Source organism: Podarcis cretensis, assembly GCF_951804945.1.
Source record: "Podarcis cretensis genome assembly, chromosome: 10".
Lineage (NCBI taxonomy): Eukaryota > Metazoa > Chordata > Lepidosauria > Squamata > Lacertidae > Podarcis > Podarcis cretensis.
The window spans coordinates 26,498,344-26,522,328 of record NC_137179.1 but is presented as its reverse complement, the minus strand read 5'-3'; the positions used below and the strand labels follow the sequence as shown (position 1 = coordinate 26,522,328).

General features: G+C 42.3%; 1 protein-coding gene across 6 annotated transcripts in view; it reads right to left on the bottom strand.

Annotated features, from left to right (window-relative positions):
* Positions 1 to 2,374: 2,374 nt before the first annotated feature.
* The window catches only part of ABTB3 (ankyrin repeat and BTB domain containing 3), a 246,692-nt gene continuing 225,081 nt past the window's right edge, over positions 2,375 to 23,985 (bottom strand). For 5 of the 6 annotated variants that reach the window (XM_079992249.1, XM_079992252.1, XM_079992251.1 and 2 more), the window contains 4 exons: positions 22,217 to 22,298; positions 20,947 to 21,015; positions 19,133 to 19,246; positions 2,375 to 18,011 (listed from right to left, as the gene is read on the bottom strand). In XM_079992249.1, the coding sequence (XP_079848375.1) occupies positions 17,802 to 18,011; positions 19,133 to 19,246; positions 20,947 to 21,015; positions 22,217 to 22,298 (475 nt within the window). In that variant the 3' untranslated portion in view covers positions 2,375 to 17,801. The remainder of the gene's footprint in view (positions 18,012 to 19,132; positions 19,247 to 20,946; positions 21,016 to 22,216; positions 22,299 to 23,985) is intronic. The other variant, XR_013842785.1, reaches the window with a different exon arrangement.

The window sequence follows — 23,985 nt, the reverse complement described above, 5'->3', positions numbered from 1 at the left end:
CCTCCCGTTCCGCCTCCACCCTATCAGCTGCCGGCGTTCCCATCATTACGGCAGGCGCACGACCTATCGCTTTCTCCGGCAGGAAAGGGCCTTAGCTAAAGGCCTTGATGTCATCAGTACGCGCCAAGCACCCGCGACGCAGATTCCTTCCCCCTCCCAGCTCCTCCCTCTCTCGTGGGCGGGGTGACGCCGGCCCCTCCCACTATTGCAACGTCACCCGCAGACGCTATGGAAGGAGTGGGGCAGTTGCTGATAGGGCACGAGCTGTGCTTGCGTCACTCCGGTTCTTTCGTTTTGTGAGGCGACGCTGAGGCGGGGAGCGAGAGGGGGTGTTGCGCTGATGGACTCCAATTCCCATCAGCCCCAGTCAGCATGGCCGATCGTGCGGAGTGATGGGAGTTGTGGTCCGGCAATTACATAAATACACACACGTGTGTACATACAGTGTAATTCTATTACCTATGCATATTAATATAATATAAAAAATCCCCGAAGGATTACAGGTTTACCCTATCTCCCTTGCGCATTAATAGGAAGCAAGGAGCATTGAACTCAACATGATTTAATTCCAGGTAAACATACACACGGGACGCAGGTGGCGCTGTGGGTTAAAGCCTCAGCGCCTAGGACTTGCCGATCGAAAGGTCGGCGGTTCGAATCCCTGCGGCGGGGTGCGCTCCCGCTGCTCGGTCCCAGCGCCTGCCAACCTAGCAGTTCCAAAGCACCTCCGGGTGCAAGTAGATAAATAGGGACCGCTTACCAGCGGGAAGGTAAACGGCGTTTCCGTGTGCGGCTCTGGCTCGCCAGATGCAGCTTTGTCACGCTGGCCACGTGACCCGGAAGTGTCTCCGGACAGCGCTGGCCCCTGGCCTCTTAAGTGAGATGGGCGCACAACCCCAGAGTCTGTCAAGACTGGCCCGTACGGGCAGGGGTACCTTTACCTTTACCTTTTAAACATACACACATACAGAGTCGCTCTTCCCGATTCTCTAGTGGCAATTTTGCCATCTTCAGGCGGGTGGGGGTAATCTGTGGCGGATCTGAAGAGCACTATGGTGAGGGTAGTTTAATGTATGAGTCAGACAAACATCTAGGGTTCCAGACCTCTCCCCCATGGAGGTTTTGTGTCTCTTACCACAGTTGAATGACAGACAGAAAATCAACATGTCATGTCCTCTCGCCCCCCCCCCAAATCTGCATATTTTAAGATAAGTCTTGAAACGTTTGTGGCCCCACATCTTTGGGAAACTGCCCTGGGAAGTTAGTACTGTATAGCCCTTTCCATGTATGCAATACCTTTATGGGTAAAGGTAAAGGGACCCCTGACCATTAGGTCCAGTCGTGACCGACACTGGGGTTGCGGCGCTCATCTCGCTTTATTGGCCAAGGGAGCCGCTGTACAGCTTCTGGGTCATGTGGCCAACATGACTAAGCTGCTTCTGGCGAACCAGAGCAGCACATGGAAACGCCGTTGACCTTCCCGCCGGAGCGGTACCTATTTATCTACTTGCACTTTGATGTGCTTTTGAACTGCTAGGTTGGCAGGAGCAGGGACCGAGCAACGGGAGCTCACCCCATTGCGGGGATTTGAACTGCTGACCTTCTGATCGGCAAGTCCTAGGCTCTGTGGTTTAACCCACAGTGCCACCTGCGTCCCCTTTAGGAGGTTCTAAATACTTACTTGGTTACTGCACTTTGAATTGAAGTTTTATATGCTGCTATCTTATTTGTTATTTTAATTATTGAGGCACTTAATGGACTGATTATTTAGCCTGTATTATTTAGTGTGTTGTAATTCGCACTGTAGAGGTTTTGCCAGAAACGCAGGCTAGAAATCTGTGAAATAAATGGCTATAACAGCAAAATTGTCTCACATTCCAGAAAGGTTGGTGAAGGCTGATGCCATTGCTGAAGGCTTAATTTGCTAACAGGAGATACAGCTTCAAATCCGAACTCACTCCACTCCACTCACTGGACAGCTTTGGGCAAGTCATCATCTCTCACCTTAACCTACTTCACAGGGGCCTTGGAAGGGTAAATTAAGCTGTGTGGCAAAACATTTCACCCACTTCAAGCTACTGTATAAATTAATAATAGCAGAAGTATATACATAATTTCCTTTGTCTAATATTGGGGGCATGCTGCTGCACTGATTTGACTTCTTAATGAGGATTTGGGCTAAGATAGAAAACAAGATGAGAAGCATTGATTAAGCCAAGAGAGATATACCTCACTTTGCACACATACGGTACCAAGTGCAAAGAGACTATCACTGCATACATACTAACCTATTTACTCACCACTTCCTAGTGGCTTTGTGAAATTGTAAGGATGACTGTGGCATTTTGCCAGCCCCAGCACACTAAATGACAAGTTTATTATCCATAAAAACATATTTTAATGCCAACAACTAATTCAAAGTCAAATTCCAATGGTGCTCTTACAACAGAAATATACAATTTGCACAAAACATGGCTGATCTGACAAGAATGTTTCGCAGGCTAACAATATATATAGATATATGTATATAGATGTACCGGTAGATAATTTCGTTATTAAAGAATTTTATTATGCCAGAAGTCATGCAAAGAATTTCAGAGCAGTAAACACAATAGGAACAATCACTTGTTGACATTTCCAAAAACCATTCAAATACAGAAACATTAGGCTATAGATAAATATATACATACACTTATATTTTTGTTGCTGTTTGTGTGGTCCCTTCTGTGTTCCGTTGAAGCACCCCACTCTACCCTACGGGGTCCTTATTATAGACGTCCAAAAATAGGATTTGGAGTATTTAACTACCGATACAGACCACCAATATAAACTCTTTGAGATTTCTACCTTAGATCCCTGTAAATGAGGCACTTAACCATTGGCTGGGAGTTGGGGCAGGAGTCAGCAACACAAGTGTCCACCTCCAAAGCCAATATTGATTCTAATCCATAGTCCTTGGATCATTTGAAGTGAGTGGTTGCCACATACATCCTCATTTTGCTTGATGCCAAGCATGCTGTAGTCTGGTTCTAACACCCTTTAAACAATGGTTTTCAAACTCTGTTCCAGGGAATGATAGCACGTACAGTGATGGGTAAGCTTTCCAGTAAAACTTGTCCACCATAGCTGATTTTTTCAGCAAGGAATCCTTGATTAGCACAATTATGACAAAGAAGCTTACCTGAAAGGTTGCCCACCACTATAATCTGCTCTCTCAATCTGGACTTGCAGGGGAGTGTTGTCTGTTTTCCAAAGGGCACTCTTAGTTGATGGGGAGTAGTAGGTTGCCTCAACATTTAGTAGTGTTCCCAAGAAAATGCCCCCAGATCCTCTGCAATAATGGCCTAGTTCACACACAAGACTAAGTTATGGTTAATAAAACCATAGTTTCTTAATCCATTGTTTATTTCATAACCTGAAGCCTGCCTATGGTTTGTTTACTACCCAGAAACCACAGCCATAGTTTGTTGTTGGGTTATGAATCTTGGTTTGTTTTAACTATGGCTTGGTGTTATATGCAAACCAAGCACTCTGCCTTAACCATGGTTTCTCCCTCCCCCAAACCCCGACACTAATCTACAACAGCAAGAGCAGCTGGAAAACAAATCAAGCTTTGGAGAATCAAGCCATGGTTTATTTAATCATCTGTGGAACAAACTGGTGGCTAAACAAACAATGGCTTAATGTTAAATGTAAACCAGGCCAATGGCAGGTGACCAGGAGCCCTTCAGTACACAAGCTCATGTGAAAAGGCTTCCCTAAAGGTAGAAAAGTTGAAAACCACAGCTTTAGAACCACATCCTCAAGAATCTGGATCCCTTTAATGCAGTAGTGCACAGCACCATCAACAAACTAATCCAGTATGAATAGAGGAGGACTTGTAATGTATCCTCTGGTGTTTAAATGTGCATATTAATATATACAAACAAGCTTCATTAAAAAAAAAAATCAAGATGCAACACATTTTACTACTTTATTTACCCTGGTATGCTCCAAAGAATGTTCTTTACCTTATTTTATTGCGAAGTCGCTATAGCCATGATCCACATAGCAGTTAAGCCAGAGTGCTGGCAGTTAAAGCAGACAAGGCTAATGTAGCTTGAGTCCAGCTATAGAGGCTTAACTTGTTTGTGCTGCAAGACCATTTTACAGAATACAAATACAGCCATTTGTTGGCTACCTACCAATGCAATCCTTGTGAAGCAACAAAACTCACCCAGTACATGGTAGATTGAATGGGCTACAGTCACCTCTAATGTCACTCAGCTGACTTTCAGATGTATACAAAGTAGGCTGAATTGGCACAAAAAACGATTTTTTTGTCGGAAGGAATTGATTTCACTGAAACTAACTGATGTGCCTGCATTCAGACTGTGATGACTGAACTATAGACACCAAATCTTGCTCACTGAAATCTTGAACCTTGGAGTAAGGCAAGTAAGATATGACCTCAGTGAATCCCTTTAAAAACATACACACACACACAAAAAAAAACAAAAAACTAAAGCATTGAGTGTCATTTCCACGCTCTCTTGATATAGGTGGTCTACTTCCATATACCAATCTAAATGTTGATTAGCAGATGGACCAGATCTGCAATCTCCTAACATCATGTCAATAAGCCTGAACATTGCAATTGCTATTGTTTTAAGCATTTCAATAACGTCCTCTCTCACAAAGCCACACAAAAACACACACATTGCTAGGTGTCCTGATTTGGTACGGATAATACAGGGAAAATTCCAATCACATCATGAATCAAGATCTATCCCTTTCAAAAGAGGTATATAATTTGGATTTATAAGGCATAAACGGGACCTTCCTATTAATTTCCATTTTCTTCTTTGCCCCAGTTTTCCCCCCATGAATTTTAATAGCCTATGGCCTGAATGTTGATGTTTGCAACCAGGCAAAACCTATGTTTGCATTTTTTACTGTCTCCATCAAGCCATGAGGAGGGTTCATTCAATGACACAGGGCCCCTGAACAGGTCTAGGAGATGAAGCCAACTCAGGCCCAGGGATTTCAGCCAGGGCAGGCAAGGAGACAGAACCAATGAGGGGACCCCTATGGAATCTGACATATTTGGGAAAGCAGAGTAGTTGCTCCTTCTGAAAACAGCCACGGGAACAGGTCAATTAGAACAAAAAATTAACAAGTCCAGGAAACTATAGCAGAATGTTTTAGGGCAAGACAGGATGGGACAAATAAGCTCTGTGTATGTACCTACCCAGGCATTAGGGTAGATTTAACACAGGGCTTGTTTACTGACAAGCACTTAGGGGTTATTATCCAAGTCAAAATACACACATAAGACTTTCCAGAGTCTTCTACACCAGGCTTCTTCAACCTTGTTCCCTTCAGATGTTATGAATTATAAGTCCCATAAGGCTGTTGTAGAAAAATACCTATACTGGACCCCAGGCAAGTTGCACTAACAACTCCATACCTTTCAATTTTTTCTCTAGGCCAAGGATACAGAACCTAGAAAATCATACCAGGTGAGTACAGTTTCCATGGGAAAGACCCATGAGTTCAGTCACAGCCGACATTGGGGGGGGGGTGTCATTTAAACTTTGTAGAGCAGTACTCATCTAACTTGTTCACTCCCACACAGTTCAGATAATGTTTCAAGGGTCTTTAATTCCACAAAGAAGAAGTGCTAAATCAAGATCCCCTGATCTTTCCAGGGCTCTTCGCACTCTACTTCTTGAAATCATAAGCAAAAGAGGTTGATGGGGAGTTCAATGGCTAATTGTGCAAAGTGGCCTCTAGTGTAGCAGAGAGCAATGGGCTTTATGGCTCAGAAATTTGCGGGGTCCTAGAACATGCCATACAATCTGGAAGACATATAAAACATTTTCATATTGAAACTTCTAATTCTAATTGAGAATTCATACAGACCTGTGAAAATTTAAAGAGATTATATGTGATGATGATGCATTTTGTCCTACTATGAGCCCTATCCCTCTCCAAGTCAAGTCAGTAATAAGAAGATCTGTATGGGAGGCAGGATTCATCTTTTAATGACTGTATAGTATCAGTTAAACCTGTCTCAATTATCTTCTTGTGCTACCAGCTTCTTGGCTTTAGATCAACCAAGTCACGTACAGTTGGCTCCCGGGAAAGAGCTAATGATTTTACGCTTGAAGAGCAAATCAGATTAGCCCGTTTTTGAGTAACACAATTAAAATGACAACTTGCTTGTCTCAAATGTTGCTGTGTGTCTAATACAATGTGCAAAACAGATTTGCAAAATTACATTTGGCAAAAGTATGGATCCTAATCTCATTGAGATGGTTTAAGAGAATGAGCAAGAGGAAGACTGGTGCTTAAAATATTCTAAGGTGTGCTCTTGGAAAATTACATGAGACATTCAGCATTTAATTGCGTGATTGAACATATGTGATTCACTCCATGCCGCCTACTGAATATATTATGCTGAAAACAAAACCTTTTGTTTTGACAGTAAAAAAAAGCCAGTTCAATGCAAACGTCAAAATGGTAGCACATTAGCAAACCGACATGCTAGCATTGTGTACATGGCATCCTCTTTTTCTGCTTCCGAGGGATGAGTAAAATAAATTGCTGTCCTTGCATGTTTATTTCCTTAGTGCAGGAAACTTGTTCCATTACACTATTTGAAAAAAACCCCAAAACCCTTTTCTATTCATAATGCCGGCTTCCAAATAATTTGCCTCTACTTAATTGCCATCTGCACAGTGGACATTACTGCTCAATAACTTGCATGCCAAAATAGTAAACATATTTACCTGGAAGAAAGCTTTGCAGTTTCCCACATGCTACAAAGCAGTTCTTAGGATTAAAATCTAAGGATGTGATCTAAGTTGCCCTTGAGTAGTTGTTTTTTCTGTAACCAATAGCTAGTATGGAGGGCCTCAAATCAGGTCAGAACCATGACATGGGGGAAAGGGGAGTTTTAACTATTTGCCACCACTTTGGGCTCAAATGAAATTGGCCCCCACTCTGCCTGGGCAGAAATCTTCCACTGGCGCTCATACATTTAAAGTACATGGCTTCCCCCAAAGAATGCTGGGAACAATAATAGTCCATTAAGGATGCTGGGAACTGTAGCTCTGTGAGGGATAAATGGCAATTCCCAGGATTCTTTGAGGGAAGCCATGATTGTTAAAATTGTATAAATGTGCTTTAAATCTATGACGTGCATGTGATATACCAATTCCTATTTAGAGTTTTGTATTAAATATTTGTGGATATTCAAGTGTTGCACAAAGATAAATCTTTTGGGTATCATGGCTAATTAGTGCTTGTCATCAGGGCGAGCTAACTGTAATTGAGAGGCAGTCTCCCTGGAACACATAACTTCCTGAAACAGCCATTGTTTGCCTATATTCACACAGACTATCTATGTCATAGAGGAAGAGATGACTAAAGCATGCAGTCCTATTATTCCTTTTAGTTTTGACACGACTTGACTGATTCCTAACAGCAGGTGCTAACATTTTGTCGAATTTGGGAAATTCATCTTTCAGATGCCAAAATGCATCAGCAGCATTCAAGAAACCCAAACTAATGGGAACAACTACACATTCTGCCTTTGCAGCTTCCAAGGTGGTTTGTGACAACATACCCACACTCATGATTTCACCATTCTTGGCAAAAACAATTGTATCTTTCCATAAACCACCCGGGTTTATCTCCTCCATAGACATTCCCCAATGTCCCCCACTCCTCTCCCAAATTGAAGCACAGAAGCTGGACCTAACCTCATGACAGATGAGAATCATCTTGGCTAAGGTGGGAATAAACTGTGAAACTAATTCGACCCATTAGAGCAAAAGGTGCAGAGAACAGACAGCTTGAAACAACCATTTTTGAGTTTTGAGCTAATTAGGAAAGTTACAGAGAGATTTCAAAGGTGGGGGATCTGTTTGGAGTTTACTTACATTTGCTCTGGGTTGATACACATCTAAAGCTGTTTGTTCTGGGATCCCTGCCATATCTGCTCTATGAATCTGAAAACAAACTGATTATAGAACAGTTCCCCAGTGCTTTCTCCTCCAAAAGTAACCAGGTCCCATGAAAAGCAGCACAGCTCTAGTCACCAGTCTATGCATCGTCTATGCACTTTAAAAAAAAGCGCGCACACACACAGGGCATCAATTTTGGTGTGTGTTCACAGGTCGTATTTTGGGAGAGAGAAGGAGCAAACAACCACCATATGGCTAATGCAGAATCTCCTTCTCAATTGCAAATCAGTTCATGGAGTTGCAAATCATGAAGTTCAGGATCACCCATTAACCATCACAGCTGAGCAACCTGTGGCATGAGTAGCAGGGAAGTGTGGCACTCCTGGAAGGGTCACAGCAAAAAGCCATATTTACAGTTGTGCTTGCTTCTCCAACACTTTTCATCTCATTAGGCCCAGAAGCAAAACCACACTGAGTCATAAGTGGGATGAAGGTGAAACAGCTGCATTCATTTGGGATGTGGCACCCTCTCAGTTTTAGATTGGATTTGGTGGCGTACTCATCAAAAAAGATTGGTCACAACTGCATAATACACATGGAACTACTATTGTAATGCAAGTGATGGCCCTGCAGGGATGCCTGGCAGCGTAACGCCCACTCTCTTCCTCTGGGCATTTTGCCAGACCAAGATAGGACCACATGCACATGTACTGTGCTTCTTCTGAATGGCCAAGGGGTTGCTTGTTGGGGTGGGGTTTAAGGCGCCCACCTATCAAACACTGGGTATGCCCCAAATAGGCACAAGTCACACTAGCTAGTGAGGTAGGTTCAGGGAACTGAGGCAAAGAGATCGCGCCTTGTGCAAGGGAACAGCATGCCTCCACGACAGAAGACAGAACTTCTGACCAGATCTCCCAGATTCAAATCCAACTCTTTTATCTATCAGGTCACTGAAGCAAGTACAGCAAAATCAAGGCTAGGTGTTCAGAGGTGGCTAGCTCAAGGAAACCGCATGACCTCATGGCAGAAATGGAACTTTAGAAGTGGCTATCACTAGCAGGCAGCAGATCAAATGATGCACTTGCCAGTCACAATTTCATCTAGTGCGTTAATCATCACAATGTTGTTGTGGCTGCCGTTGTTTCTATACCCTGCTTCCTCCCATAGGAGCCCATGGGAACTTACAGCATGTGCCCCCAGTCCCTGGGCTGATCCCAGGCTACTTTGTGATGGCTAGAAGGCCTTACAGAGATCTCAAGAGGTGCACAACTTTTTCTCATTGCTTGCTGTCAAGAAGCAGATTCTGATCACCTCTAATTTGCCACTGATTTGCTAGCAAAGACAGAATTGGAGTGAAGAATAATATTTAAAACATGAGCACAGTCAATTGGCTTGGCCTTCTTCAAAGACAGGTCTCCAACTCCCATCAACCTCAGCTGCAGTTCAAAACCTTATGGAGGACTACAGGTTCTCCATCACGACCACCAGCACTATTATTAAAATTTATCAGTTGCTTTATCTTGCCCAAGGCAATCCAAAGTGACTTACAACTGTTCTAGGACTCAGGAGCTTTTAAATCTCTGTCTCTGCCATTGTGTAAATGAACCTGAATGAAAGCCAGGGAGGGTTATATCTCCCCCAATTTACTTATATGCCTGTATTTATCTATTAGATCTCATGTATGTGTATGCGGACAAACACACAAATGGATACATAATAAAGAATACCCCGTATCTTTGTCAGAGAACACCCCTGAGTTAATAGAACTATACACCCATTCATCAGAACCTTGAAACAGGGTATTCCAGAGAGCAAGGTAGTCGAACAGGTCTTTTTTGTACAACAGAAGTTTCTCAGAATTCTAGATAGTTCACCAGACAACACAGAACCCAACAGAATACAAATAATCCTCACCTCCACAGAACATACCAGTGATCTAGCCCTACCTCTACCCTTCAGGTGATATTGGACTACAACTGCCATAGACCCTGACCATTGGCCATGCTGGCTGGGAGTAATTGGAGTTGGAGTCCAAGAATATCCAGAGGCCACTAGGTTGGGAAAGGCTTCCAGAGAACCATGCATAGTACTGCTCTGTGCATTTTCATGAAAGAATTTCATCACAGCACTGTGAAATCCCTAACTGAACCCCCTATTGGCCAATGGAACAATGGAGACGGAATTCAGCTGATCACACTGTCAAAGCATCTTTGCTCTATAGAACTCCCTGGAAAGTGAACTTCATAGCTCCTTTGTGTCCTTTAAAAAAGGGGCATTTTGAGATGAAAACCTAATTTGGAATACAGCCACAATAAGGAGTTTAATATCCCACAGCACAACACAGAAGTTAAAGGCAGGAAATAAATACATTCTCTGTGGAATTTTGCTGAGCACGGTGTAACTACTTCAGTGATAATCTGGCAAGGGCTTTAGTTTGACAGCTTTAACCTATTCCAGTTAAAAAGAGGAGGGGGAGGGGAGAGAGCAGAAACAGAGGTACTTTAATGGTGTAAAGTCTTTGAAAGGTGTTGCCTTCAGCAACTGGCATGCCAAGACCTGATGCTGTTGCAAAGGTGGGTGGGTGAGTGGCGGGGGGGGGGGGGTTTGGGACGCCACCTTCAAAGTTACCCACACTGAACCTGAAGAATGCCTGTGTTCTCTGGCAGTTGGCTAACCTCAGGTTTCTGACAAAACAAACTGGGTTATGAGATCCTTTTGCCTTTACATAATGGTTTCATTGTGGAGGAAACTTAATGGGGCTCCTATACTGCAACGCTTAATGGCACTATTGAGAAAGAGAACAGCTGCAGTTCACAGACTGTTTACTTTGAAGTGGCACAAATGTTAAGTGGCTTGTGGCCTGTGGGCAGCCGAAACACAAGACGGGAATATTTGGCCAAGGGTATATGTATGTGTGCAGGGTGGGGGGTGGAGAGTGTTTTAACAGTTGAACGGAAAGTAAAAAAAGAAAGGATTCATTTAAGGAACCCAGAATAATAAATGGCCGGATATTTAATTTATCCCCCAAAGAAGGGTTGCAGGATGAATAAACATTGCCATGACTCAAAATTTGGATTTGATTTTAGTAGCTTGAAAGCTCAAGGCAGGGATAGGGAACCTGTGACCTTCAGATGTGACTGGATTAGAGTTTTCACCATCCCTGGTTATTGGCTGGCTGGGGCTGATGGGAATCCACCAACTCTGGAGGGCCACAAACTCTCCATTTCTGGCTTCAGGCCAACACAGAGGGGCAAACATGGGGTTGCCATTGAGTGCAATTAGCAGATAACTTGGCATATGACTGCAGTTCTAGACCCACTTACTTGAGAGTGAGTCCCAGTTGACTCAATGGGGCTTCCTTTTGGAAAGACATGTATAGGATTGCACTGTATATAATTTGTGTTTGTTGCGTTCACACTTCATATTTCTACATGTAAATTTAAAATATATTGGGCATGCTCCTAAAAATATAACATTATATACTGGACTTTAGCTTTAGGATTGTCATTACTAGGTGTACTTTGGCACTCCAATCATTTCCAAACCCAGACATTTTCAGGCTCAAATGTGACTTTAAAAAAGAAATCAAAATAAAATGATACAGTCATGTTCCTGTTTTACTCCCCAGCATGTGTATACTTCTACACGCACATTATTTCTTAGAAGACTGAAGAATTCTTCTGCACATGCTTCAGAAAAGTGCTAAGGAGAATGTAGCTGATGTTCCCACAGACCTTTCAATAGGAATGTATCAGTACTAAAGGAAGAAAGGTGTCAATGCAAGCCTATATGTGCCCACTCAGAAGTAAGTCCCACTGAATTCAATGGGGCTTACTGGATAAAAGATTGTGGCCTGAATGAAGACAATCAAATTTGATCAGAAAAGTATATTCAGACAAATTCACATCAGCCTACACAATGGAACTATTTAAACTCTGTTAAAGCCGAATTTTCATTTCATGTTGATGTCCATATGCAACACTTTCTACTTCTCTAACAGAGAATAACAGGCACAAGGTTGGGGCTTGGCAGCCTGAGGAGGGAAGTGCTCTACGTCCCTATTCCATTTCCCCCATCTATGGCCAGGGATGGTGAACCTACGGCCCTCCAGATGTTGCTGGACTCCAATTGCCATCAGCCTCAATGAGGATGCCAATGGACAGGGATGACTGGAGCTACAGTTCAACAATATCTGGAGGGCCAGAGATCCCCTATCCCTGGATTAGTTATTGGAATCAGAATGAGAGCAAATTATTCTGTAACAGGCACTGCGGACAAATGGGAAACCGCTAAACCCCCATAAATAACAGCTAAGTGACTTATTCAGGGACTATGGTAATATTTGATGTAAAGATCTCCCGACTACCAATCTCCCTTTTTACCTTAGAAACTCTTGATCTATTTCACATCTTTAAGAACAAAGGCAGTTGTAACATCTGAAGAGGAGTCACAGCAGGTTCTGTGTCCTTGCTTATGAAGTTGTACAAAAAGAATGTCCTTGTTATTTGCTTGTCAGTTTTCCCCTCCCTTGTTTCCATGCAGACTTCCTGCCTTTTTATTCTTTAAGCTGTCTGTCACACATGTAACTTTATTGGCACACATATACATTTCTCCATCAGCATGTTAAAAAGAAAGTTACAGGATTGTGGTTGTATTTTGGTGACGTCATTGGAACTAGCCAATTCATTGCCATAGCTGTTTCCCCTTGACCCCGGAAAGAACAAAACAAAGCAGCATTGAACACAGTGAGGGTCCTTCCAAACCTGCCTTCACTGCTCTATAAATATTACACCTGTCTTTGAAAAAAATGTTTCAAGGTCACCATGGTCACCTTTTCAAAAAATTGTCCAGTGCAGTTAGCATTCTGTATCCAGCCCTCATCCTCCTTCTCTCACTTTAGATTTTATTCCTTTTGAATAATTTTTTGTTTGTTTTCAGTACAAACACATGGCCACCTATGATCCTGTTTCGGTTTTTCAAGTCTATGGGCAATAAACTTCACCATACGGCTTTGCCTAACGCAGTATAATCCTTAGGCAACTGATCATTTTCCTACTGGAAAACATATGGAAATTAGCTCTTATAAAAGGATATAGAAAAGTTCTGAAATACAGAACAAGTTGTGTGATTCCACCCCCTCCCCTGGAAGGCCCTGTTTTAGGCTCTTGAGAGAAAATATCACCCTTTAAGAGTCATACCTAAGGATACTTCTCTACCTAACCATTTTAAAATAATTTACAGAAAAGGAAGAAGATGAGAGCTGTTTTATTGTGGAGCTGGCTGCAGAGGCCTAAAGGAAATTTTAGGAAAAACTGGGGAGAGTGAAAAATTACCAACTTATTAGTGAAAAGAGTCATTTTTAGGTTTTTGGAGGTGAGTTAGGCAGCAATCCTATACCCACCTACCTGGGAGTAAGCCCCAATGAAATCAGGGGGACTTACTTTGGAACAGGCAGGTATAGGATCACACTGCAGAAGAGCTAAATGGAAGCTGATGAAATGGTAACATTTACGAACTGTGTAATTAAGATATATTCAAAAGGTGCAGGTGCAGGCTTTCTTAGCTATGTATCTCTATCATAGGGTAAAGGTTGCACCCATTGAATTTAAACTTCCTACACTGCTCTTAAAGGCATAAGGGTCTGTTGGAAATATTAACTGTGAGTCAGAAATTCAGAGAAATATTTAGATATCGGATATAAAACTTGGTTATAAACATTAAGATGCAGCAAACAGTCCACCTGGATAGATATGATAAAGAAAAGTTTCAAGAACCCCAACAGTTGATCTTTCAGACAAAGAATGTTTCATATCGTTGTGCTAGATTTGATTTCTTTTTTACCCCTCCTCTGTATCGGTGTTTTATTTTCTACTTTTACATTTATTTTTGTTTGCCATATCCATCATTTTTATTCTGTACATGTTCATGCCAATAACACCTTTAATTATTTAATTTGTTTAAAATAAAAAAAGTGTATAACAATCCCCAGCTAGGATTATATGGCTTATTTGGGGGTGGGGAGATGACTGGATTGCTTACTCATTTCTTGATATTTATGTAATTGAGCAAATAGAAAAATGAGTCACATTCATGGAGGATGAGCCTGTCAAAGTCTACGAACTAGCGCAGCTAAATGGGTGTGCGCTTTCAGAAACAGTGCACCTCTAAATACCAGGTGCCAGGGGTATACAATGCGGTAGGATGGCTGCCTTCATGGCTCACTTTTAGGCTTCCTGACAGCATCTGGCTGGACACTGTGGGAATCAGGAGGCTGGACTAGACGGATCACGGGTCTGATCCAGCAAGGCTTGTGTTCTGGTTTCAGCTAAATCACAGCCTCACTCTCACATGATGCCCTCTGGGGATCGCACTGTAATACTTCACCGACTCAGAATCATATACTGTATCCTTAAGACCCTTTCTCGAATGCTATAAGGGATGGAATCTATGGAAGGATTTTAGATTTAGAGGGTGAAGTGAGGAAGGAGGGAGTGAGGAGAGGAGGGGAGGTTACCTAAATTGGTTCTATGACACTAATCCAAGATGCATTGACAGTGATATACCTGTAAAGCTCAGACATTTGAGGGACATGGCAGACCTGCTTCAATCTTCTTTTTGAAGAACACAGCAAAAACATCTGGAAGGATAACCAAAAGTAGAAGGCGTTGCTGTAGCAAGGAAGCGATCACTTCTTGTCATCATTTCCATTTGCAACCCCATCATTGGCTTGGAATCCTAAGAAAGGAAATTCCACACAAGGAAGGTTTCCCATTCACCTTTACAGCCAGCTTACCTACAGTCCCAGCCCACTTAACTATTACTGAGGTCCCGGTGTTAACTTCTTACTTCTGTCAGGTTTTCCATATTTAACCGTTTACTTCTGTTAGCTCAACAGAATGAAATTGAAATACCTAGAAAATTAATTTTCAGTTATTTTTAAATGGCATTTTAATCAAAAGATTTTTATATACATTCACACCATTAAACAGACTACAGCAAACTTTAGAACACCTCAGTTTTTTTATATAGTCATATGTTTGTTGGCTTGTCTCTTGGCTGAGGTGCTTTACGTGTAGGTTTGACTTGCAAGGGGCCCCAATTTGACCACCGCTTCATATCTCCTGCTGGGGGCCTTCTGTCTTTTTGAGCTAGATTTCCACTCCTGCCTGCAGCCCTCTGCAAAGGAGGAGACCTCCTGAATAATGTAGGATGGGGTGCAGGCAGTTGGGAGGGAACAACTTTCTTCCCTTATCTTAAGATCCAAACCATTGTGCTATATAGTTTCTAAATTAATAGCCAAGACTACAACTTGGGTTGTAGCCCAATGCTAGTCCTACTCAGAGCAGACCCAATGAACTCAAAAGCTATGGGAAAAACTTAGTTGAATATAATCCTCTATTCCCCCACCCAGTTCAGCTACAAAAGTATGCCTTAGGTCAGGGGTAGCGAATGTGGTGCCATCCAGATGTCAGCAGACTTCAAATTCCATCATCCTTGACCATTGGCCATGCTGATGGGCTGATGGGAGTTGTAGTCCACTGATGTATGGAGGCTGCCAGGTCAGCTGCCTGCCCCTTATATTATTAGAGTTGAACTGGTCTATGAGTAGCAATAGCCTCTGGTTGTTTTCACAAGTAGTTAATGCTGAATGATGGCCTACAAGAAGCCACAATTTGACCGTGGCCTTGCATCACATACCATAAAGCATAAAATTGCTTTTGGCATTTGAAAATTGCACAACCAGTTGCATTGAATAGAACATGCATTCCATTTAAAAAAACAACAACCAACAACCCCTGCTTACTATCCCCATATTAACAACATTCACAAATGATGACTCTTGGTATTGCTTGTGAAAAACATCCTTCAAGAGTCTTTTCCCTGCTGCATTGATCCCCAACACTCACTATTTGGCAGCTCAGCAGTTAACACCCAGGAGGCCCTTCAAATGTCATAGAAAGGTTACAGCAACCCATCCCTTGTGTACGGCTGTTTGTGGTGACCAAGGAAGCACGGCAAGGAAGCACCCAAGGGAACAGTAATCACACTGGTCAGGTTATTGTCCCTGTCAGCACTGCAGTGCAAAATTCACAGTAAGCCAAGTTGCCCATTACAGACAATGGGTCCGGGGTGAGCATTACTCCATTATTCAATTGCCATGCTGTGCCTCTGTAACATTACCGGTAGTTTAGGCAATTTTGCAGTGTTGCTGCAGGAATGGTATAAAACAAAAAAAGGAGGATTTGACGTTTAGAGCCACAGAACAGCCCCTTGTTTTCTTGTTGTCCAATATAAAAAAAAAACTGGATTCCTGAACATTTAAAAAAATCTGTCAGAGTGAATTAGCACCTTATAGAAAAGACCTAGGATTTACTTTGAACTGGCATTATGAAAATTTCCAAAGTTTATGAACCAGACATAATTTTCCCAGGGGCACAACAGGGTGGGGCGAGGCAGGGCAAGCAAATTGACACAACCTCATCAAGGAAAAGGTATCTTGATAAACATTCTGATGGAAATGATCTTTTACTGTGGTCCCTGCAAAACTAAATGGTCAGGCATCTGTGTGGCACTTAATAGGTTCGACTTGCTAAAATATGCTGCTAAACAACTTGAGGCCTGCTACAGGCTTCCATGAGCACATAACCTACACATTCTCATTATATGGCAAGGAATCAGTCTATAGTACATATTTAATATATAATTAAAATAAATCATCTTCTTCATAACCTCTTCCCAGTAGCAAAATACCAACATTTCCCATGAATTGTTGACCCAGTATTGACCTCTCTCATATAATAACTACAAATCATCTTCTCTAAAATTATTCTCCATGGGAATTGTGAACCCCCAGAAAACGAAACTCTGAAATATATTTCACAAATGGAGTTTGACAAAGAACTAACATTGCATTGTTTTCTTTTTCTTGGCAAAATTAAGCACAAACGTAACATTTCACAGGTACCGTTACCATGCAAATGCATGTTAAAATTTCATTGCTGTTTTAAACCCCAAACCACAGTTAGCATGCAATTTCCCCCACCCCAACTACTGAGTCCTTGGTAATGCACCTCTTTGGTGTAACCGTGAGCCATTGGGGCAAGATTATACCACTTTTAAAAGTAAAGTGTATGAGCAGAACCTTTTCAGATGTATGTTCACACAGTGTACATCTTAGCATTAAAAAAGAAAAAAGAAAAAAATGAACCCCAAACTTAACATGTAACATACATTCTCAAATACGTTGAAAAAAAAATTTGGAGCTTAAGAAAATAAAGTGGGAGGGAACCCTAAGAGGCCACCCCATTTTTTAATGAACATTTTTAAAAAGTTCCCATCACTAAAAATTCGCCATACTACCAGATCTTATGTTTCTCAAATGCACAATACAATGGACTATGGGGCAGGGAGAGTGCAGGTCTCAAAAAGAAGAAGAAGTATGACACTGTGTTACAAAAACAACCTGATGTGTTGGTTTTGTCAAATAATTGTTTCGTGGCATTCTTGGTCTAGGACGGGCTTCTGCTACGTACGGGTGCATGGCCCAGCTTCAGTTGGCATTAGCTGCACGACAGCACTTCCGCGTTCAGAATCTGAACAGCAATTCACAGAACAGCAATACATCCTTGTAGTTCCAAAAATGCATAGGAGTCACATGTACCATAACCTTTTGCCCAAAGGAAGTTTCAAGCAAGTGACAGCACCTCTGGCCCACAACCGCAATGTAATACTCCCATAGGAAAAAATAGTGTTGTATATTCTCTTAAGAAACTGCACCAGCAACATTTTCATTTGCAGGGCTTCCCCTCCCCCCCCCCCCCGTCAGAAACATCAGGCTCTTCCTGAACTTTATACAATGGAGCCTTTTGAAGACGACAAATGAATCGACTGGATCCGTGATGCCAACGTCCTCTGTAAATCTTGTAGTACGTTTTGGCCAGACGAGTCTCCGTTCTTGTCGTACAGCAGCTGTTTGAAAGCTTCGTTTTCTATGAGGACCATCATGTTTTTTAGAAAGTAACCCTCACAATAGGAAGCTAGTTCTGTTACTCCAAGAAACTGAAGACAGAGGAAATGAGGCCCAGGGCGGGGAGAAAGAAAAGAAAAGGAAAAGAAAAAAAAATTGTGAAATTTATACACAGATGTAGGCCAGAAATCATAAGAACTTAAGATGAGCCCTGTTGGTTCAGACCAAGAAAACCAAACAATTCTTCTGTTCTTAGAGTGGCCAACCAGAAGCACATGAGAAACCCACAAGTAGAATATGGGTGCAACAGTACTCTTCCCACTCAGGGCTGATATTCAGAAACATACTGCCCCAGATACTGGAAGCAACACAGCCACAGCAGTCATTGATAGTTTTCTCCGCCATGAGTTTGCCTGTTTCCCTTTTAAAGCCATTAAAACTGGTGGCCATCACTATAAGGTATGGTCCCAAGTTCCATAGTCTAGCAATGTGGTGTGTGTGTGTGTGTGTGTGTGTGTACTTCTGTTTGTCCACCCTCCATGGAAGTAGTTCTGCAGGCAAGACAAGAGATTTGGACTTGTTTTTCTTCAACAGTAACCTACACTGCAAGATGGAACTCTGCTGCTGAAATGGAAGGGACCTTTGGATGTAAGTGTGCAGTTTAGAATGGAGGTTTGCCCTTCAATGACAAAAACACCAGAAATTCTATTAGGCCTGCCTAAGCTCAGTTGCTCTGTTGCTCCAAGCCATGAATGATAAAAGCGATGGCTGTGATTTCCCACTCAAGGCTCACACACAGTTAAGGAATTTGAAAGATGGCTGTCTAGATAAATCAAGAAGGGATGTGTATGGACAAATTAGGCAGTCGTGTGAAGACTCTTAAGGACTTGTGGGAGCTGCAATTGAAGAGCAACACATGAAAATATCACATACAAGACGCCCATGTTGTTCTTCAATGACACCTGGAGAGACTCTTGAGTATATCTGCCTAGAACACCACTCCTGGTGAATGCCAGGAGGGAACGGGCCATTGGAGTCTTGTGAGCATGTTCCTGGCTAGGCTATAAAGTCACTATTTACACTGAGGTAGAAATCCTCTGCTCAGTTGTCGGTTGGGCATGCTTTTTTTTTTTTTTTAAATGTGTACCACACTGTGATACCATATGAATGGTGGTATAAAAACGCTTTTAAAAAATGAGTAATGCAGTTTTACCTTGGCGTGATTATAAATATCCACACAGTTTTCTGTGTTGATACTTTTTGCACAGATGATCTCACAGTGTCGTTGCAATGCCTCAAGCTGGAAAAATTTAGCAGCAGACAGAAGCTGAAAAAAGGAGAAAATAAAATATTGTTATGTGCTTTGGTTCCAGAGTTTGTGGGTGCAAGGGCACCCATAATCCTTGAACTTAGTAAAAGTTAAAACTAAACAATATTTGATTAAACTGTCCCAAATGCTGAAACCCCCTGGATTTAATTTATGCTAACAAACCAGGACAGCTTGCCATAGTCACTAAAACAGACCATTAGCAGGTGACAAAGGCCAGTGATGGCCCATCAAGGACACCAACAGAAGGTGAAGACTGCCAGGCAAAGGAGGGATGGGGTGCCTGCTCCAGCTATGTGTTGGTGGACAAGAAGGGTTCGGATTTCAAGTCTGGATGACATATGTAGGAGGAAACAGGGTTAGCAGTGAGAGGAAGAAGGAGGGGCGGAACACAGTGTGAGCTGGAGATGACAGGCTGGAACAAAGAGACACAGAGGATGGCTTTTTTCTGTTCTTTGAATCTAATGCTGTACTTATGGAGAAGACAAGACCCTCTTAGGATGTGAAGGCTCTGCACTCCCTCCATATAGACTAAGGTTGTATATGTGTGTAAATAAAACCATATATCATAAAGACACCACAGTCTCTGCTGTGCCTCATTTCCAACGGAAACACAGACCCTGGGTAAGTGCCTGGAACCCCTGAAATCTCGCACTGCTGTGGAGATATGGGTGCCATGTGGCAATATATACCAGAGTCCTGGGAGGAAGGGAGGGGGCGAGGGAGGGAGGGAGGGAGGGAGGGGAACAAGAGCGGCGTGAATTAGCAGTTAAGTTTTTTCATCCCTCACCTCATTTCCTGTTCTTTTTCTTTCAAATGTTTTATGCTGCCCAAACTGAAGCTCAGCTGAATTAAGGCAAATTTGCATCATATTATTCAGATAATTCTTCTTGCTATTTTACCTCTGACCCCCGCAAAGAGGAAAGAAGGTGATGAGACCAAACCTAGAGGACTCATTGCCGGTGAATGGCAAGCTACAAAACCAGTCAGATCAAATGTCAGACTTCACTGAGGAAAACGTGGAGGTTTCAAAATGAATGCATAAAATAAGATGACCCCAAAAATGACAGAGTCTACTGCCTTTCTGCAATCTCCTGTTTATCCCCTGCCCCCTATCAAAATGTGGTCACTGCTAAAAAATAGTGCATTGATTTTTATAGTGCTTGAAAAACCTGTTTGATCACCGTGGGTCAAATATATATGGCTGCATATGTGTGCAATGACAGAATGAGAGGCAGAAGGGAAGGGCCACAAGGCCCCGGGTTCATATTTCAGGAATCTTCAGAAAGGGTTGGAAACTAAAACCCTGTATGAAACCACGACCACTGCAGAGGGGAAACTACTAGGCTATGTGAACTATTGGCCTGATTTGTATAAGGTAGTTTTCTATGTTATCTTACTGTTTTCAAGTCTTTGAAAACTATTGTTCTTATGCTGGCTAAATACACAGGCAACGTAACAGGAGGACTAACTGGGCTTTGTGCCTGCTTTGAACTACACTTTGAATTTTGATCTGGTGAATGAACTTCTCCTTTTTCTATTCCCTCCCAGTTTCATATTTCCGACAATTGATTGATTGATTGATTCATTAATTTATTTCATGTGGAATCACACCCTTTCACAATTGGTGAAGTCTACTTTTTTATTTTACTATTTCTTTGCATATTTATAATGAACCAGTAGAGCAAGCTGCCTCTTACCTCCATTATTTCATTGTTTTTAATGAGAAGTGACTCTGCACCTCCATAGTACAGATACTGCATTATGAGCTGAAATAACAAAGAGATTGATAGATCACAAAAAATGCAAGCGTAGTTTCCGCATTTCTTCTTCCCACCCCATTTATGGGCTACTGCACACAAGATAAAATAAGTGGTAAGGTCTTTAGGACCAGTGTTATGTGGTCCCGGCAGCCACTCCTAGTAACTAGTCTAGCTGCCACATTCTGGATTAATTGTAGTTTCCAAGTCACCTTCAAAGGTAGCCCCACATAGATCCCATTGCAGTAGTCCAGGTGGAAGATAACCAGAGCATGTACTACTTTGGCAAGACAATGGCCAGGAAGGTAGCATCTCAGCCAGCAATGGATCACATGGGAGTCCTTTATTGACATCAGACTTTGGCTCCTGAGGGCTTTTGTCTCTGAATGGAAATCTTTGTGACCCACTTCTGCCTTGCATACAAGCAGGGTATTAAGACAAGCTCAGATGGGAGATCCTTGTGGCTTAGTGAGGACCAAGGGTGCTTCTAAGACAGATGTTTGTTGTCCACATGATATCACTGGCATCAAAATGTCATCCCATATTTCCTTTCCTTAATCCAGAGTTATCCTTTGTGGTACATAAAAAATACAGACTTTTACCAATGACCTATTTGCAAATTAAGCCCCTGTCTGAAAAGCACCCTTTGTCTATTCCATACAGAAAAGAACTAGATGCATCCTTAACATCTAGCAAGCTGGTGAATGTAGAGCAGGCACAAGCAAGGGATAAAAGGAATGTCAAACTCAGATGCAGATTTCTCCTGCCATGAGACAACAAGCGCAATGGAACTAGAATATCAGAAAAGGAGGGTGGAAACCACTATAATGAAAGCTGTAAAGATAAGCCTGAATCTGTGTGAATCACCCCCTACTTAGTGAAATTTCTGGAACTACACAGATCTCTGAGAAGGAGGTGTACTGGTCAGGGGAGGGGTACTCCAGGGTCCTGTGCAACTAGCCCTTCTAGTTTGCTTGATCGTCATCATTTCAGGTTTGAGAATTTCCTTAGCTCTGGGTTACACTGGTATAAAATTCATATTTATTTGGCTCTTCACAATATCACACTGCAACACAGATTACATACATAGGCCATAAAATAGTTAATCACCATTCACTTGTGATCTGGCTTCCAACTGGTTATGTTTTTTCTCTCCCGCAAATTACCATTGGCTTATTATACAAAGACACCGCAGTGTATTGAACTTTACCTGGAAAATGGGATACTTCACATAACTGATTTCAATGCAAGTGCTGTCAGATGCAGGTTTGCTGGACAAGAGGGCTTTAAACCTACGCAAAAATATTCAAACACACTGATTTTTGTTATTTTTCAGGACAGATTGTGAGAATAATATGCCATCGAAAAAATTCATGGGCTGGCGGCCACCAGCTTGAACACCAGCACAATATTATGTCAGCATAACAAAGATGTTACTCAAGTACACAGTGACAGCATTCTAGGATTGGGGTACTAAACGCAATTCAAAAAAATTGTACCAAGCTGATGGTTGTCAGTTCTTGAGCTGCTCCCTGCATTTATTTATATGGACAAACTTCGAAAGAACACCAGAGAGGCACACATCAAGTAGTATATAATGCAAGAAATAATAAAAAAAATACATAAAATATAACATTTTAAAAAAATCCAAAGTGAGTTATAAATGGCAGGGTCACATACGAAGGGAAGCCTGCTTAAATGGAAAGGTTTTCAATTAACTGTCAAAAGCACATAGTTGCTGCTGCTTACCATAGGAAGGCACTTTCGGAGGGTAGGTACTACTGGACTTAAACCCTTACTTCCTAGTGGAAGTGAAGCAGCCCTCAGGCATGTGGGGAACCAGAAATAGTGTCCCTCCTAAAAATTGCAGCAACGGGACAGGAACGTTTAAGTGCTAAGGTGGTCCCTGAGGTATCCTGCAGCTGCCCTTTTAGTAAGAGTGTGATCCATAGCAACCAGCAAGTGGTTATGTTTATTTAAGAATCATGAAAAGTCTCATCTGCTGATTTCTGCATACCTTTATCAAGTGTCTCTTAAAGGCACAGGAACAGCCACTTGGCAGTGGTAGCAAAGCGGCAACGTCAGAAGAGGCTGATATGCACGGCTGGAAAAACCCCAGTAGCTTAGACTTGTTTATATTGCCTACAAACTGTTAATGTTTTTGAGCTCTGCCCATATGAAACTTATTGGCAGGCAGAAAGCTTTAAAACAGCCTTGTAAAATTGCCTATAAAAGTTACTGGCCTGCCAACAAAAATAAAAAAAATACTGGCTTGCTGTAGGTTTGCAAAGGAGAAAAAGAGAGCTCAGCCTCTCCAGCAGTGCTCTGCTGCATTTCTAGTCTGGGCAAGGCAGAGGGGGCTTCCCTTCTCTGGGAGCCCTGTTGGTTTTCTAAGCTGGGCACAGAGAATGGGTGGAACACTCTGTCCTACCCCACCAGCCTGCTGATGCACCTACATTCCATGCACTCCCTTGCATGCACTTCCTTCCTGCCTAAGTTGCCAGCTGCATGATTAAAATACAAGGCTGTCAGAAACAAGAGATTTGGCAAATCCAGCAAGAAAAGTATTTGCATTCTAGGTCTAATATGTTTTACTGAAGCTGTCTAATTTCTTTTTTTTTTTGGGGGGGGGGAGATTATACAGGGGGGACAAAAACGCAGCCTGGGAAATATGACATTTTACATATTTATGCTATGAGTCCCTTACGTTTCCCTCCACACAATGTAAGGTCAGCCACCAAAGACCTCTTGGATGGTTGATTGCTATCCCCTAGGAGCAGGGCTTTCTCTGGGATGGCCCTAGAGGCTTTCTGCTCAAGCTTACATCTCCTTTTAAAGACCAGCCAGCACTCTTTTATTTTGACAAGCCACTGGAAGCTAGGCTCCTGCACTGTTGGTCAGATAGAATAGAAGACAGGTCCTCTGCACCGTAAACAGTTGTGTAAATGAGGGGATTTCAGCAGATGTACTTTCTGCTGC